Raw genomic sequence first — 17,386 nt, forward strand, 5'->3', positions numbered from 1 at the left:
CGCCAGGGGCCTCTCGGGGTTCCGCCGCGCGATCCGCACGGCGCGTCTGCTTTAAGAGTCCCCGTGACACGTGTGTGAGGCGCCGGAGACCCGGATGGTGCGTGTGCGGGGCCCGTGCCGAGTAGACGCCAACGCCGCTGGCCTGTAGCCGGGCCAGCTGAAGGCCGGGTAAGCTGGGACCAGGTTGGGGTGGCGCGCAGGCTGGCTGTGGGACTTCCCCTGGGAGTTTGCTGCCCGACGCGGGGCGCACCCGTGGATACTCGGGGGGAGACATGGGTGTTTGCGCGGGGCTTGGAGGTCCACGGGTCCTCGGAGCTGCGCCGTCCGCGAGGGGCTTCGGGGTCCATGGGGAGGCCCTGGGGCCGCGCGTACGCTAGGGGCTCTGGGGCCCACGGGGAGGCCTCTAAATGCCTGTCCACGAGGGGTTCCGGGGAGGCCCTAGGGCTGCGCCGTCCCCGAGGGCTCGGGAGTCCACGGGGAGGCCCAGGAAGTGTGCCCTCCGTCCAGGCTGCCCCAGGTCTGCTGTCTGCTCTTTCCTGCACTTCCAGAGTGACCCACGGTGCAGGGGAGAGCTGCCCGGTCAGGAGCCCAGGCAGGCCAGGAGGCAGCAGCCTGTGACGGTGTTGGGCACGGTCGTTATACACAGAAGCATCATTTATGTAGGGTTCAGATTTTCTCTGGAGTGGCTTAAGTTAGAATCAGGGGGAGGGCATTCGGTTTGGCAGCAGGGCTGATGTCTTATTCCTTTATCTTATTTGTAAGAGATGTGGGAAGGTTCACTCCTGGAGAGAATAACGTTCCTCATGGTTATGGTGAAGGGGTGAGTTCAAGATGTGAGTTTTTAAAATACCCATTTCTTTGGTCGGGTAGTATTGGGTCTCCCCTGGGGTTCCCGGAGCTACAGCAGCCTCCAGAAATAAAGATGGGAGAGGAAAAACATCCTGGTCCTGCCTCAGTCCACTGTCTATAAGGGAGGTGGAGAATCAGGTCCCGGGGGAGACAGTCAGTTTGCTCTTTCTTGGCTGGGGCCGGGAGCTGGCTTTGCTGCAGAGGCCCCTGTAAAAGTGCCTCAGGGAGGCCCCAGCCTCTGGGACTCCTCCCCGCCAGCACGTGGTTGACCCTGTGAGTCTTGAGCGCAGTTTATGCTGGAAAATTGCATTTACAGGGAGGAGGGAGAGAAAAATGTGTTTGCATGGCGATAGAGAAAGCTTTGAGTAGAGTGGGAGGAGGGAGAGAAAATGTGTTTGCATGGCGATCGAGAAAGCTTTGAGTAGAAGTAGAAATGTGCACGGGTAAGTATGAGCCTAAGTATGAGCCGTTCCTGGACAGTGGGAAAGGTGGGCTGGAAAGAGCATCCTGCAGAGTTTTGAAGAGTGTGTTACCAGGTGTGTGCATCAGAGGCCTTTTGATGGTGTATTACAAGAGCATTTTTCTCTAGGTGGCTGCACCTTGGAGAGAAATCATCTGTAGGTTGTTGCTTAGTGTTTCGGGTGGGATTGGTGATGTAGAGGTTTCATCTTTCTGTCAAAAACTGGAAAAATTAGATGTGTTCAAAGTCTCTTGACTACACATTGAGGAGTGGGCTGTGTAGGGTAGGTGTTCTCTGAGTTATTTATCTCAAATGAAATTGGGTTAAATCTCCCAAGTTCTGCTTATCCTCTAGCTTCAAGTTTCCCAAACCCATGTCTCTGCTCATGACCGTCCTCAGCGATACAGGATGTTGACAAGAAGAGGGGCATTGTAGGGCGTTTTCATGAGAAAAATCTTTACACATTGTCTTCATTCTGAGATCGTATTCAGTGTCTTTTTTTTTTTTTTTTAGTTAATATGCTTTTATTTATGGACATCAGACACGGTGTAGTATCTAAAACTTGCTGTGAAATAACGTGGGGTCAGGAGGAATTGCCTGATCCCACCCAGTAATTATTGAAGCTGAATAAGGGGAGCATGGCGGTTCCCTGTGCTGTTCTCTCTACATTGTATATGAATGTTTTCACAGTAAAAAGATTTTAAGTACCTTAATTTTCTGTAATCATAGTGATTGTGGTTGGTAATTCAGGAAAGAAAAAAACCCGCAGACTTAGCTAGAGTGAAAATTTGGCAACTGTCATTGCACTTTCAGTTTTTTTTTTTTTTAAATCTTACTTGCTCATGAAAACAAAGTTGGAGGTGATTATTTATTATCTCTTACTCTTTGCAAATGCATTGGAGATTGGAGTTGACTAGTGAGTGTAGGGGGGATATTTGTTCATTGGGCTTGTCGCTGGCGTGAAGGTTAGGGTCTCTAGCGGAGGGCAGGGTTTTCTTATTGTATCCATCAAAATCGTTGGCAGCTCGTTAGCTCAGCTGTCCTCTGCTCTTCCTGTGTCTCGCGCTATCCGTATTCCTTCTGCCTTAATGCTGACTGTTACCGGAAGATGGTTGACCTTCCTGCTCCACATCCACGGAGGAGGGCTGGTGAGACATTGGGAAGAGAGGTGGCTTCATGTGGTGCGCTTTCATCCCACAGATTCTGATGCCCCTTCCGGAAAACACGCTTGTAGCTCTGATGATTTAACGGGCCCAAAGCTGGGAAGCACATGATTTTGAGGGCCTAGCACCCTGCCTATCCAGTCCGGCCAACCACCTGACCCCACGCCGCAGGAACAGCACGCCCGAGTTCAGACACCCCAGGTAAGCCCGCTCGTGGTCAAGCAGCCATTGTTCAGTTTGGTGGGCTCTCTTAGATAATTCTCCTTAGGAAAGCTGCTCTTATTTTTTTTTCATGTCAAAGAGCTTGTGCTTGCTTGCTTTTTTTTTAATAATGTTTTTACATTTCTGTTCTCTAGAAATTTTTATAGAAAAAGAAATTTGATCCATATACAGAATTAGGTGCCCCATAACTTAAATCTGGGTGATTTCATCAGAGGTGCCTGGAGGGAGTCTTTTCACTCCAGCAGAGTTTTGGGTCCACCTGATCAGTTGGGTCTCCTGGGTCTGGCCAGAGACCACATACCCAAGGGAGTCATCTTTTTTTCTGATGGGAGTGAGTTGTGTAAGGAGCCTCTTATCTAATTGTAACTCAGATAGTCCTTGAGCTTTGGCCAGATGGTTGAGAGGTAGTGGATGGGAAGGAAAAATGGTAGTTCCACGTGTAGCAGTCAGGGGTGATGCGGTTTCTGGTTTGTTACACTGCAGTTCCTCAGCTAGTACTCAGCTCTTATCCAGTGTGTGTCTCCCCATTAACCTCACAGGCACCTTTAATGCTGTTCTTATTCCTGTTTTATAAAGAATAGGCTCTGGCAGTCAACAGTGATTTTTTTTTCCCTCGAGTTTATAGCTAATCCAAGATGGAATAACACAGGCATTCCAGAGTCCAAGCTGCCACCACGCCCCTGCCTGCTCCACCGCCTCAAGGTTCCACGTCTTGTGTGTACTTTTCTGGTCCTGTTACTATCATTTGTCTCCTCTCTCACTTTTAAAAAAGATAGTCTGCACAAGCGCTATCCGATAACGCAAGCCACAGGTATCATCGGGTTTTACACTGGCCACATTAGAAAATGAAGCAGGTGGAGTGAATTTTATTTAACCCAATATATGTAAAATATGATCATTTCAGGGCTTCCCTGGTGGTTAAGAATCAGCCCGCCAGTGCAGGGGACATGGGTTCGATCTCGGGTCTGGGAAGATCCCCAGTGTTGCAGAGCAACTAAGCTGGTGTGCCACAACTACTGAGCTGTTGCTCTAGCGCCCACGAGCCACAGCTACTGAAACCCGAGCGCCTAGAGCCTGTGCTCCGCCGCAGGAGAAGCCACTGCAGTGCGAAGCCCGAGCGCCGCAGCTAGAGTGCAGCTCCGGCTCGCCGCAGCTAGAGCAAGTCCGTGGGTGACAAAGAAGACGCAGCGCAGCCGTAAATAAATGAATAAAAAGTACATTTTGGCAGATAACCAGTCTTAAAATTACCGAGACATTTTACATTTGCAAACTTGAGCCTTCGAAGTCCACGTATTTTACACTTCTAGCCCATCCCGGTGTGGACCAGCCTCCTTTCTTGCGTTTGGTGGCCCTTAGAGGCTCATGGCCTACTTGGTTTTGCAGACTGTGGGTCTGAACACAGGGGTATCCTTATCTCACTCACCTTGGGAATTCCTTTATTATGTGGATTTGTGTGTGTGACCAGAGTGTCTTGCAAGAATTAGCATTTCCCTGGTTTTGAGCAGACGTTAGGCCCACGTGGTCGCCCTTTGAGGGAAATTACACTAGGCATGGTGTCCAAAGTCACTTGATGGTATTTCTTTCTTTTCATTTAAATTCTATGTATGTATGTCCCTTTTCACTGCTGCATGCCGATTTTCTCTAATTGCACAAGCAGGGGCTGCTCTCAAGTGCAGGGCGCAGGCTTCTCATTGCGGTGCTTCTCATGTTGCGGAGCACAGGCTCTAGGCTTACAGCCTTCGGTTGCTGCAGTGCATGGGCTCAGTGTTAGCTCGGTACAGCAGTAATTGCAGTTTCGGACCGTGAATTTTAAATCATTATAACTAGGCTTAACCACATCTTTATTAATCAAAATTGGAACCCTTACAATCAACACATTTTTGCCGATGAGAAGTGAGTTTGTTTATTCCTGTAGCATAAAAAATCCTTGCTTCAGGATTCAGCAAGCTCTTGGAAAGCAGTTTCTGCCTCCTGCTGGTTGTAAAAACGTCTTCCCTGCAGAAAGTTGTCCTGATGCTTGAAGAAGTGGCTGTCAGTTGGCGAGAGGTCAGGTGAATGTGGTGGAAGAGGCAAAACTTTGTGGCCCAATTTGTTCCACTTTTGAAGCGTTGGTTGTGCGACGTGTGGTCGGGCATTGTCATGGAGAAGAATTGGCCCTTTCTGTTACACCAGTGATGGCTGCAGGTTTTGCTGTTTTTGGTGCATCTCATCGATTTGCTGAGCATACGTCTCAGATGTAATGGTTTCACTGGGATTCAGAAAGCTGTGGTGGATCAGACCAGTAGCAGACCACCAGTGACCATGACCCCTTTTTGGTGCAGGTTTGAATTTGGGAAGTGCTTTGGAGCTTCTTCTCGGTCCAGCCACCGAGCTGATGGTTGCTGGTTGTCATAGAAAATCTACTTTTCGGCGCACTTCGCAATCCAATCAAGAAATGGTTCGTTGTTGTGTAGAATAAGAGAAGATGACACTTCAAAATGACCTTTTTTTAAAATTTCCAGTCAGCTCATGAGGCAGCCACCTACTGGGCCTTTTTCACCTTTCTGGTTTGCTCCAAACGCTGAAACGTTGAGCTCTTAGACAGCTTCTGTGAAGTTGTGAGAGGAGGGCCTTGTTGATGGCTCTTAATTGGTCATTTTCACCTTCCGACGGCCGGCCACTGCACTCCTTATCATTGTGGCTCTCGGCTCCTTTGCAAAACTTCTTGAACCACCGCTGCGCGGTACATCCGTTAGCAGTGCCTGAGCCGGATGCATTGTTGATGTTGCAAATTGTCTCCGCTGCTTTATGACCCATTTTGAATGTGAATAAAAAAACTGCTCGATTTTGCTTTTTGTCTTAACATTTCTGTAGTCTAAAATAAATACAAAATAAACAGCAAATAATTTAATTCATTAGCAAAAAAAAACAAAGCGAGAAATGTGCATTAAAATAATGTATAGCATAATACATTTATGTAAGAATGTATTTCCAGTGTCAAACAGCAAAGTGCAACAATGCAAGACTGCGATTACTTTTGCACCAAGCTAATCATTGCATCACACAGGCTCAGTAGTTTTGGCACAGGGGCTTGGTTGCCCTGAGGAGTGTGAGGTCTTCCTGGACCAGGGATCAAACCCGTGTCCCCTGCATTGGCAGGCAGATTCTTCACCACTGGCCCACCAGGGAAGTCCCTACTCCATGCTGCTTCTTGAAGAGATGACATCAAGAGGGTAGTCTGACCTCGTGGGGGAGGTCTGTCTATTTAGTGCTGTTGGCTGAGGCACTTTGTCTGTTTCGAGAGGAGAGAGGTGGATGCTGCTGTGTCTGAGTGATCGCGTGTCTTCTGCTTGCTCTGTAGGGTTGGCAGCTGATCCAGAGCCGCTTTCATGGTGGGACCCATCCCTAAGGCCCAGGGGGGGTTGTCAGAGGAGGGACCCATCCCTAAGGCCCAGGGGGGGTTGTCAGAGAAGGGACCCATCCCTAAGGCCCGGGGGGGTTGTCAGAGGAGGGACCCATCCCTAAGGCCCAGGAGAGGGTTGTCAGAGAAGGGACCCATCCCTAAGGCCCAGAGGGGGGTTGTCAGAGAAGGGATCCATCCCTAAGGCCCAGGAGGGGATTGTCAGATAAGGGACCCATCCCTAAGGCCCAGAAGGGGTTGTCAGAGAAGGGATGCTCTGTTCTTGGGGTCTGCTTACCCGCTGCTTTGTGTTTTTCCTCGTCCCCCAGTGATGCACCATGCCCATCGTGGACAAGCTGAAGGAAGCCCTCAAGCCTGGCCGCAGGGATTCGGCTGACGATGGGGAGCTGGGGAAGCTTCTGGCCGCCTCTGCCAAGAAGGTCCTTCTGCAGAAGCTGGAGTTTGAGCCGGCCAGCAAGAGTTTCTCCTACCAGCTGGAGTCACTGAAGAGCAAATACGTGCTGCTGAACCCCAGGACAGAGGGAGCCGGGTGCCACCGGAGCGGAGATGAGCCGCCGGCCCGGAAACAGGGTACAGACGCAGAGGGTGGTGCCAAGGGCCCGGCCGTTTGCTGACAGGTGGAGGGGACGAAACGGTGACCGGTAGTGGGGACAGGAGCACAGTGTGGTCAGCTGTGAGCGTCGGGTGTGGGGCCAGTAGGTTTTAGCCGCAGAAGTAACAGAGCAGGGTTGGTGAGAGAGTGAGCTCTGTCTCAAGAGGTTCAGGAACAGGGCTTGGAGACTAGGAGGTGGCGTGGGTGGGATTGGCGCCAGGGCCTCCTGACTCCAACTGTCCTCAAAAGCTCATACACAGAGGGGCTCTGGGCTCCAGGCCAAGGCCGTCGGGGAGAGCCGTGGGGTCACAGGCTTCCTCCTGGACTCCGGAGCGGGGACCCAGGTACCCCCAGACACCACCTCCTGAGCATGCACCTGCGGACTATGCTGGGGCTTGGACGTCAGGCCCTCCTCTATCCTATCCCCTACTCCAGGTAGTGAGCACGCCTACGAGAGCTGCAGCGACGGGGTCCCCGCACCCCAGAAGGTGCTCTTCCCGGTGGAGCGGCTGTCCCTGCGCTGGGGGCGCGTGTACCGCGTGGGCGCCGGCCTGCACAACCTCGGCAACACCTGCTTCCTCAACTCCACCGTGCAGTGCTTGACCTACACACCGCCCCTGGCCAACTACCTGCTCTCCAAGGAGCACACACGGGGCTGTGAGTGAGCGTGGCGCTGGGGCAGGCTGTTGCACACGCGGCTCTGAGCGTGCCCTTGCCGCGGGGCCGCTGTGGGTGCTCAGGACCAGACTTTCTCTTATTTGGACAAACCCGTGTGCTTGCGCTGCTGCCATTTTTAGCCTGGGTCAGATTTAGGAGTCGGGTTCCTGCTCCGTAGTGACTGATAAAGCCTAAATTTGAGGTGTGCTGGCTGCAGGATGGGCAGTGGAAGAGAATCCAGGTAGAGTAACGGTCTGTAAACTGATCTGAAAATAATCACCTAGACAGCAGAAAGGGCTTTTGGAAAACACCTCCAAAATATGTACATTCAGTTAGCACATCCATTATAGTAGCACCGTTTTACGTGCATCATAAGATGTTCTCCAAAGTGGAAATTGAATATCGGTAAACTAAAGATGAAAGAAAAGATAACTTCGCCAAATAGAATACAACAGAAAGTGTGACTAGCCTTTCAACCATTAACAAAATTAAATCAGTGGTTAACTTTTCCCCATGAAGAAAACACCAGGCTGAGACAGTTGGCTAGTGAGTTTTACTGAAACTTAAGAAACAGATCATTTCAGTGATTCACAACCTTTTCCAGAGAAAAAGAAAAAGAGAGAACTTCCTAGCTCATTCAGTGAGATTCTCTTGATTTGGGTAACAAAATTAAACCAGCACAATACGAGAAAGAAAAATTATAGTTCCATCTCGTTCGTGAATATATATGTAAAAATTCTAGGTAAAATATCAGCGAATACAGGAGTCTTGTAACCACTGTGAGCAGCTTGTGTTCATGCTAGAAACGCAGGGATGTTCTGATGTCAGGCAGGCTCCCCGTGTAATTGTGGGGCGAGCGGAGTGCAGCCCCTACGGGAGCACCCCCAAGGCCGGCCTGCCTGGTTTCCATCCCGGCTCTGCCACCCAGTGGCTGTGCGTCCTTGGAAATCACCTGACCTGTCCCTCATCTGCGAAGTAATAATAATATCACCTTCATAGTGTTTTTATAAAACTTACGTGAATTACATAAAGTGCCTAGAATAGTCCTTGGCACACAGTAAGTTCTACCTGAAAGTGTAAGTCTCTCAGCCGTGTCCGACTCTTTGCGACCCCATGGACTGTAGCCTGCCACTCTGTCCATGGGATTCTCCAGGCAGGAATACTAGAGCAGATAGCCCATTTCCTTTTCCAGGGGATCTTTCCAACTCAGGGATCAAACCCCAGTCTTCTGCATTGCAGGCAGATTCTTTAACATCTGAGCCACCAGGGAATCCTCACGTTCTATGTACGTGACTGTTAATCTTGCTGCCTTAGTTGCTAGCGCTTTATTAATAGATTAAGAGAGAAAGGTCACTTGAAAATAGATGTCCGCCCCCAAAAAATTATGATTAAAAGGAAACTCTTAGCACAGTAGCAACAGAAAAGATTTTTACTAATGGCTGTAAAAGGTGTCTCACAAAAACTACAAAACATCCCAATTAGGAAAATACCAGAAGCACATTTTAAAGTAAGGAGAGAAGCAAGGAGGGCCGCTCTGTGCGCTTGCGTTTGATGTTTGATGTGCTGGTCCCGGCCAGAGCAGTGACGCAGGAGACAGGAGGGAGTGCGCTCTCCTTGGTTGAGAATGATATTCCTGCCGCAGAAATCATAGACAGATTGGAAATTGGGGGGATTTCCCCGGCAGTCCAGTGGTTAGGATTCTGAACCTTCAGTGCCAAGGGCCCGGGTTTGATCCCTGGTCGGATCTGTCTGGGAAGGTCATGCCGTATATTTGAGGTTACAGTATCTTGTAGAACTAGAGATGTGTTTGCCTTTGGCCCCAGAAGTGTATCTTGTAGGTGTGTGCCTTAGAGAAACCCACACGCATACAGGAGGTGGGTTCAGGACCATTCACTCACTCCAGCGTTGTGACTGCAGGAAGAGGGAGGGGTTGACGTGAGTGAGCAGGGGGCTGTGTGGATGGACTGTGGTCTGGAGGGAGGGCTAAAGGGCAGCTTGGTACAGTTCATAGAAAGCGAGCTTAAACGTGCAGCCGCAGTATATTGGTGAGTGCCACGTGTGGAGTGGGGTGAACCCATGACTGGGAGCAGCGCTGACCAGTTAGGGTGCGGGTCCCTGCTGCCAGAGGACAAAGGACGTGGGGAGCCGGGGTGTGAGAGGCTGAGAGGAGTTCAGCCGTCACACCTGTGCTTGACTTACAAAGCGCCTGAAACGGGGTGTCGTCTTTGCTCTTCTCTTTGTCTTTAAGATAGTTCACAATTAGAAGTGTAGCTAGAATCTGCCTGCCCACGCAGGAGACAGAAGACACGCAGGTTCACTCCCGGAGCCAGGAAGAGCCTCTGGAGGAAGAAATGGCAACCCACCCCAGTACTCTTGCCTGGGAAATCCCTTGGACGGAGGAGCGGGCTACAGTCCAGGGGGTCGCAAAGAGTCAGACACGACTGAGCACGCACACACACACACAGAAGTGTAGCACTGTCTGGCCTAACGCCTGGGGGAGCAAATAGCTTATCCCCAGCAGGGGGCTGGCCCAGCCTCGGGGGCACCATCTGGCCAGCAAGCGACTCATCCCGCCTCCATGTATGTGTCCCCTGGGGCAGCAGAGCCGCAGAGTTGGGGCCTGGGGTCTCCCCGGAGCTGGCTGAGCCCTGATGTCTCCTGGGGGCAGCAGAGCAGAGGTTCCCATGCTGAAGAGCGAGTGAAGGGGTGTCTGTCGGGAAGCCCGAAATGTTCTCTGCCATTGACCATGTGATGCGATTTGCAGGTCAGAGGACACGTTCTAAACTGAGCTTGGCAGCTCACGCTCCTTGGGCTGGGTCTCAGGAGAGACGGGTTCCCGGGTGCCACCAGCCTTTCAGGGCTTGGGCGGGCTGGGGGCCTCTGCTCTCTGCCAGCCAGGAGGCCGTGATGTCAGCTCTCCTGGGAATTCCCAGAGCCCTACCGTGACCGCGTGTCCACGCCCGCAGGTCACCAGGGCAGCTTCTGCATGCTGTGCGTCATGCAGAACCACATCATCCAGGCCTTCGCCAACAGCGGCAACGCCATCAAGCCCGTGTCCTTCATCCGGGACCTGCGAAGTAAGAGTGGCTTCCTCCTGGGGAGGGCGGCATTGCCAGGGGGTGCTGGGGGTTGGGGGAGGCGGGAGTGGGGTTGAGCCTGGAGGCCTCAGGCACAGAGTGGAGCAGACTAAAGCTGGCCTTGGGGCCGGATGGACGTGGGGCATCCATGCCAGCCGGTGGTGACCCGCACCCCCGGCCCCTTCCCCGTGATCCTTCAGGCTCAGCCAGGCCAGAGCTGTGTGTTTTGGGTGGGGAGGTGGGTGAGGAAGTGCTGCGAGGCCTTTTCTCAGCACCAGAGGAACCAGGGCCCATGTGCTGTGAAAGTCAGATTTCTCTTTTGCTTGGCAGAGGTGGGCCCTTAGTCTCGTTGCTGTTGCTGTATTTCAGGTATTTACGTATTTATTGGGCTGCACTGGGTCTTCGAGGCTGCTCGCAGGTTTTCTCAAGTTGTGGCGAGTGGGAGCTACTCTGCTTGCAGCCTGTGGGCTTCTCCTTGCAGTGGCTTCCCGTTGCTGAGCACGGGCTCTAGGGCGCTCGAGCCGCAGTAGTTGGGGCCCGCAGGCTCTAGAGCTCGGGTTCAGTTGTTGCGGCGCTTGCGCTTAGTTGCCCGTGGTACGTGGGATCTTTCTGGATCAGGGATTGAACCTGTGTCCCCCACGTTGGCAGGCAGATTTTTAACCACTGGACCACCAGGGAAGCCCACCCATTGGTTTTTTGAAACCTGTGTATATTGTATTGGGCCAACGTGGTGGTGATCTGCCATGGCCTGTATTGGCTCCTGGAAAGCCGGTTTAGTTAGTTAGCGGAGCTCATACCCTTACTGCTGGGCATCCATTCGTGCTTTCTGTTACGTGTAGAGGGTCTCACTGGAAAGATAACTGCCGTCAGGGAGGTGCCTGGGACATAGGGCGTCATGCAGGGCTCCGTTTCCTCACTTGGGTTTAGTCCTGGGTCCTCTAAGAGATGGGCCATGAGACCAGTGGGAATGGGACGTTCGAAGAGAAGGCGGGGGCTCCTCTCTGCTGGCCTGAAGCGTCTTCCTTCCCTCCTTAGAGATCGCCCGGCACTTCCGCTTTGGAAACCAGGAGGACGCACACGAGTTTCTGCGGTATACCATCGACGCCATGCAGAAGGCCTGCCTGAGCGGCTGTGCCAAGTACGTGCTCCCCTCCCCACAAGCTGCCTCTGTGGACGTCCACACTGGGCCCCTGAGCGGTCCAGCAGCGGATCCACCGCTTTCCCGGAAAGGGCCTCTCCTGCTGCAGGTCAGGTGGCGGCGTCTCTGCCCCAGCAGCTTGCAGAGGGACATGCTTTAATGGATCTCTCCAAGGACCTTCTACCACTGACAGGGGCTCTCCCCATCTTTTAAAACCGCCTTGTCATTTCGTTCCCAAGGATGGGGCAGTGGGAAGCGTAATGTCTTTAGGCAAGAACTTGAAAGTCTGCAGGAAAACTCGAGGGTAAGGAGATGATGATTTTTGAGGTTCGCTCCGCCCAAATTTGAGGGCATAGACCAGCGTTCCCTTTTGTGAAACAGCTGCTGCTAGAATGTTTTTGTATCATTCTTGGGTTTGTGGGTTCAGTTGAGAGAAAGCAGGCAGGAAGTGCTGCCTGGGCTTGGAATGGAACTGAGTCCTGGACTCTGAAGTATGGCTGAGGAGTCATGCCTGGAATGCCCTTCACGAAGGTTAAATTGAGTTGCAGCCGTGAGGATGGGAAACCTGTTTCGGAGGATGAGACTGATGGGGTTGAACCTGGTCTGTCATCGGTGACCTCGCCCTGGCTGGGAAGTGACCCTCCCCTCGGAAAAACAAGCTGGCGTTGCTTTCGCTGGTGTTAGAGCAGCAAGAGCTCTTTTCCCTTTAATTCCTGGGAGTGTTTCTTGTGTTCTGGTTTATGTATTTGATGGTACGGTTCCCTTTCTGGGTGTTGGGCTGTTGGTGGTCTCGCATCTCAGCTATCCCTGCCACACTCACACACACACACACAAACAGCCCGTGTTCCCCTTTCCTGTGCCCCTCAGTCCTTCCCCCATGGGCAGCTCATTTCTTTTCCCCGAGTTCAGTGAACTTTCTCTCCTTTTGGCCATGTTATGTTAGTTTTAAGGCTTGTTCACAGTGGTCTTCTGTCTCCCCATGCACTCGTTTGGGGTCTTCAGTTCACCCTGGAGCTTTGGCACTGACTGTTCCTGCTTCGAGCTGCCCCCAGGGGCTGGTTCTTATTTTGTACTGGCAGCACTGGTAGCTTTCGGATACTAAGGAGGATCTGGCGATTGGCCTGGTTCTTTCTTCAGGCGCCCCCTTCTGGCCGCGCAGCAAAGCACATGCTGGAGGGTGGGTGGCTCTCATCCAGACTCAGAAGGGGTGTGGCCTTGGTTTTTTTTTGTTGTTGTTTCTTGTTCAGGACACTCCTTTTTCCCCTTGCCCTGCCTCCCCCGCCCCGCAAGGAGCCTGTCTGCCTTGCTGCGCCTGGGGCTGCTTCCCAGCCACATCCGGCTGCCCGGACTCCCAGGAGCCTCCCCTCATGGGAGGTGCCACACAGGCCTCCGGTCCCCCTCATCGTCCCTCCCGTTTCCTCCCGACCTTGGTCTCGGGTGGAACGCTTGGTGGCAGTGTCGCGATGGCTTCTTGATCTGGCTCTGCTGTCCTGCCTCTGGGTAGTTGAATGTCTGCACTGTCCCTGCATCCCGGCTGGGCTGAGAGTATGTCCCTGTGTGGTCCTCCGGCCTCCTGTCCTGACGGCTCCTGTTGTCCTGGGTCATCACCCAGAGGGTCTGGGTGTGTCTGAAGTTATGTCCTTGCCGGTTTTTGGACCTATAATGTCCCTTCTCTGATGAGTGCTGGTGACAGATGGTGGCAGTTGCTTTTTGTTCCCTAGTTTTGCATAGCAAAAGTCTGCTGACCCAGTGTTGGCCCCTGTGTGTTCTGGAGCTGTACTCCTTAGCCAGCTGCCCATGTGTGGGCAGCACAGCCATGAAGAGTTACGTGGCCTGGACGGGCGGCTGAGACCAGGGTGCCCTGGCTCACTCTGCAGGGGGCAGGAAGGGGCCGCCTGCGGAGAGAGGAGCAGGGTTAGCAGCACGCGTGCAGCCTCCGGAAAGCGTGGTGCCCATGCGGGACTGAGGGCAGAGCTGGAGCGGGAGCAGGGGTCACTGAGGCAGGGTTGGCCTGCAGGTCCATTGGGCCTCTTGCTCCCGGTAGGAGGAGAGGCTGCCTGCTGAGAGGGCAGGAGGGCATCCCACGGGAGGTGGCTGCTCTAGGGGAGATCTCTGGGTGGAGCCACTGCTGAGCGGGTGATGAAATGGGGCCTGGTGGGGTGCCTGCCTGTTTCTTGGCCCCATCCTCCACCTGAAGGCTGTGGCCTTTCTCCAGGTTGGATCGTCAGACGCAGGCTACAACCCTGGTCCATCAGATTTTTGGAGGCTACCTCCGATCTCGGGGTAAGTAGAGAAACATCCTGTGTCCCTTCTGGCCAGGGATTAGAGTATTAACCCGAAATGCTTCATTTCGGCCCCTAGGCCGACCCACCGGGCCCCCGAGGCCTCCAGCCTGGGTCTGTGCCCCACAGCCCCACACGCAGCCTTCCTGGGAAGGGGTTTGGAGGAGCAAAGAGTCTAGAGCCCGTAGACAGGCTGGTGTTGCTTTTCCTTGGACTCCGTAGTTAATCAGATGTGGCCGCTGCCCTTGGGGTGGGGGTGAGTACCCCTGGCCAGGCCAGCCAGGCATCTCAGGGTTTGCCCTCCTCTCCTCCTGAGCATTTCCCATCTCGGGGAGCTGGTGAGCTGGGAGCATGCCTCCAGTTCTCGGACTTGTAAACCTGGGCGACCTGGGGGTGGTGACCTGGGGGTGGTGGCCCGGGGCCCTGCACCCACCCCACCTTTCCCTCGTTCTCTTGCAGTGAAGTGCTCCATGTGCAAGAGCGTCTCAGACACCTACGACCCGTACTTGGATATGGCGCTGGAAATCCGGGTACACACCTCATGCTGGTCGATGTTCATTTGCTTTAGGATGGAGAGGCCAGAGGGCAGAAAACCCCAAACAGGAAGACTCATCAGGGCATGTGATCCAAATAGATCAGGAAAGAGATACTTGGAATCCTCCATTTTTGTGTGTTTCGTCTTAGCCATCTTCCTCTGTGTTCCTTTTTTCTTTTTCTGAAAAAAAAAAAAAAGGGGGGGGGGGTAAAAAAAAGGACAGTTTTGTGCCCTCAGATGTGAATAGCGACCCCACTGCGCGCAGGGCTTGAGCAGGGAGGCCCGCATGGCGCGGGGAGCTTCCACACAGAGGGCGCACCATTCCGAGCAGCCTTCCTCTGTCCCCGCTCTGAGGCTGCCGGAGCCGAGCTCACCACAGCTTGAGGTTTGGATCAGACCCGCCTTGGCCGTGATGAACCCCTTGGGGCTGTGATCCCGGTCCACAGAGAAGGAGTCACAGCCTGGCTCCCCGTTGCCTCTCTGATGGGATGCGCTGACTCCCAGAAGGCGGTAGCGATCAGGCCAGTTCTTGGGCAAGTGAAGTGCCGTGATCTGCTGCCTCAGCCTGAAAAAGACCTTACATTTGGCATTTCTGGAGTCAGTCTTTTTCTTCCGCTGTTGACTGTACTCCCTGTTTCTGTCCTCAGCAAGCTGCAAACATCGTGCGTGCTCTGGAACTTTTTGTGAAACCAGATGTCCTGAGCGGAGAGAATGCCTATATGTGTGCAAAGTAAGTTTCGGTTTGATTGTGGCCAAAAAGATCAAGCCAGCGAGCAAGGTAAAACACGTCACCTAACCTGACCCAGCTGCCATCCCCTCCCTCGCCCTCGCAGGCGACCACCGTCCACATTCTTGAGTGGTGTAATATGTCTTCAAACTAAAAGCCTCGAAACAGCACAGATGAAGAAATGGTTGTGGTTGTCCTAGCTGCCACTCATGTGGCACTTAGCCCGGGCTGGTCTCTGTTCTGAGGGGCTCACGTGCGCGTGCGTGTGAGGCAGGGCCTGTTGTTACCCCATTCCACAGGAAGAAAAACTGAGGCCCAGAAGTGGGGTGATTGCATGTGGAGGCCATCCTGCCGCCTCGGTGAGCCATGCTCTGCAGCTTCCGGTTTGGACTTGAGTGGTCCTCGGGATTTTTCCATTTCAGCAGACATGACTCTAACCTTCTTCTCTTTAGGGTTGTTACAGTCTCTGTGGGTGTGTTACTTTACATCCAGGTCATTTTTTTATTTCAGCAGACGTGACTCTAACCCTTCTTCTCTTTAGGGTTGTATAGTCTCAGTGTGTGGGTGTGTTACCTTATATCCAGGTCACTAAAAGCAATAATCGCTCAAGGTTTCTCTCCCTGTGTTTTTTAGGTTTACGATTCTGTGCCAGAACCCTGCTTTTTGTCCCTCTCAGTTCACGTCCCTCATCTCTAGACGCTGTTCGCTTTGGCCTCTCTCTTCTCCCCCTTCATTTCCTCTTCTTCTGGCTTTGCTTTTGGTGATTTCCTGCCTGCCTGTTTATCTCTTGGCCACATCTGCTTGAATTTGTTTTTTCCTGTGTTAGCCCCGTTATTTTTCCACGCATCTGACTTAGTCTCCCGGTAGGAAAAGTGCTTCATTTTTGAGTTAGGATCTCCACCTTTTTGCTAGCCCTTGTGCTGCTGTGGCTCTCCTTTCCTTAAGTGATTTGACTTGAGTTTTAGGGGTGCAGAGTAAGTGCCATGTGAGTGACAGCTGGGACAACCGCAACTGTTTCTTCTCATTCGAGAAGATTCCTTGTTAAAGAGCAGGTCTCAGGAGATTTCCCGGGTCCAGTGGTTAAGAATCTGCCTTGCAGCGCAAGGGACGGGGGTTCCATCCCTGCTCGGGGCACTAAGATTCCCACATGCCTGGGAGCAGCTAAGCCTTTGCGCCACAGCTCGAGCGTCTTTGCAGCCCAACGGAAGCTCCCACTTGCTGCCTCTAAGACCCGATGCAGCCAAATAAAAATTAAAGAAGCAGGTCCTGATGTTCCGATGCTAACCCTGTGTGAGGACAGGAGTCCTCAGAGCACAGGCCAATAGCTCTTCCTCTCCCCTTCCTCGCAGATGCAAAAGGAAGGTTCCAGCCAGCAAGCGGTTCACCATCCACCGGACGTCCAACGTCCTGACGCTCTCACTCAAGCGCTTTGCCAACTTCAGTGGAGGGAAGATCACCAAGGTGAGCCCTCAAGCCAGTGCCCTGGACCTTGTGGTCGGCACTTTTTAAAAAATTCAGATTCCAGGCTCTGTTTCAGAGAGAGTGGATTCAACTCTCTGAAAGTCAGGGCCCAGGAGCCTGCATTTCTGCAAAAATCTCTAAACGATTGTTAGGCAGTCAAGTTCAAGAACGTCTTTTTTCCCCCCCTAAACTCTGCTTGTGCTTGGGTTGTTCCTGCAATGGAGGGTCCAGGTGACCTTAAGAATCAAGGTGGTGAACGCTGCACTCTAGCTCCCGTCTCCGTGTCCTGTTTGCCCCAGAACAGGTGCAGCTCCGTGCTGTGCTTTGTGGAGCGTGGAGGGAAAAGCTTCTGCAGAGTGCAGTAGATGGTGCCTTGTTTCATAACGGTCTGAAGACCTGTTCTCAGTTGGTAGAGCCCAGCTGTGTGATTTCGGGGAAGGCGCTGGCCTCAGCCTCAGTCCTCACTGGTGGTGGTAGGGGGCTTGTTTAGGTCAGCGTTTCCCAAACTGCTGTTCTGCAGGACTGTTGCACGGTGCTCTGAAGGATGTCTGTGTTCAGCTGAGCTTGGGAAATGCCCCCCGACGTCGAAATAGTTCTTTTCCTGTATCATTTTGTTTGTGTATTTTGGCTGTGCTGAGTCTTGCTGCTGCTCGGGCTTTTCTCTAGCTCCAGGGAGTAGGGGCTACTCTTGACTTGCGGTGCTCGGACTTCTCATTGCAGTGCCTGCTCTTAGGCTTCACAAGCTGTGGCACGTGGGCTCCGTAGTTGGGGTTCTTGGGCTCTGGAGCACAGGCTCAGTAGGTGGGGCACGGGCTTAGTGGCT

General features: G+C 52.9%; 1 protein-coding gene across 4 annotated transcripts in view; it reads left to right on the forward strand.

The window, feature by feature from the left end:
- The window catches only part of USP36 (ubiquitin specific peptidase 36), a 32,527-nt gene continuing 15,141 nt past the window's right edge, over positions 1-17,386 (forward strand). The window contains exons 1-11 of one of the 4 annotated variants that reach the window (XM_018063676.1): positions 1-168; positions 2,510-2,673; positions 3,313-3,408; positions 6,403-6,664; positions 7,122-7,343; positions 10,310-10,420; positions 11,456-11,558; positions 13,774-13,841; positions 14,300-14,370; positions 15,023-15,105; positions 16,452-16,563. In XM_018063676.1, coding sequence (XP_017919165.1) covers positions 6,412-6,664; positions 7,122-7,343; positions 10,310-10,420; positions 11,456-11,558; positions 13,774-13,841; positions 14,300-14,370; positions 15,023-15,105; positions 16,452-16,563 — 1,023 coding nt within the window. In that variant the 5' untranslated portion in view covers positions 1-168; positions 2,510-2,673; positions 3,313-3,408; positions 6,403-6,411. The remainder of the gene's footprint in view (positions 169-2,509; positions 2,674-3,312; positions 3,409-6,402; positions 6,665-7,121; positions 7,344-10,309; positions 10,421-11,455; positions 11,559-13,773; positions 13,842-14,299; positions 14,371-15,022; positions 15,106-16,451; positions 16,564-17,386) is intronic. The other 3 variants (XM_018063677.1, XM_018063678.1, XM_018063675.1) reach the window with 3 other exon arrangements.

Source organism: Capra hircus, chromosome 19 (assembly GCF_001704415.2).
Source record: "Capra hircus breed San Clemente chromosome 19, ASM170441v1, whole genome shotgun sequence".
In the NCBI taxonomy this organism is placed as follows: domain Eukaryota; kingdom Metazoa; phylum Chordata; class Mammalia; order Artiodactyla; family Bovidae; genus Capra; species Capra hircus.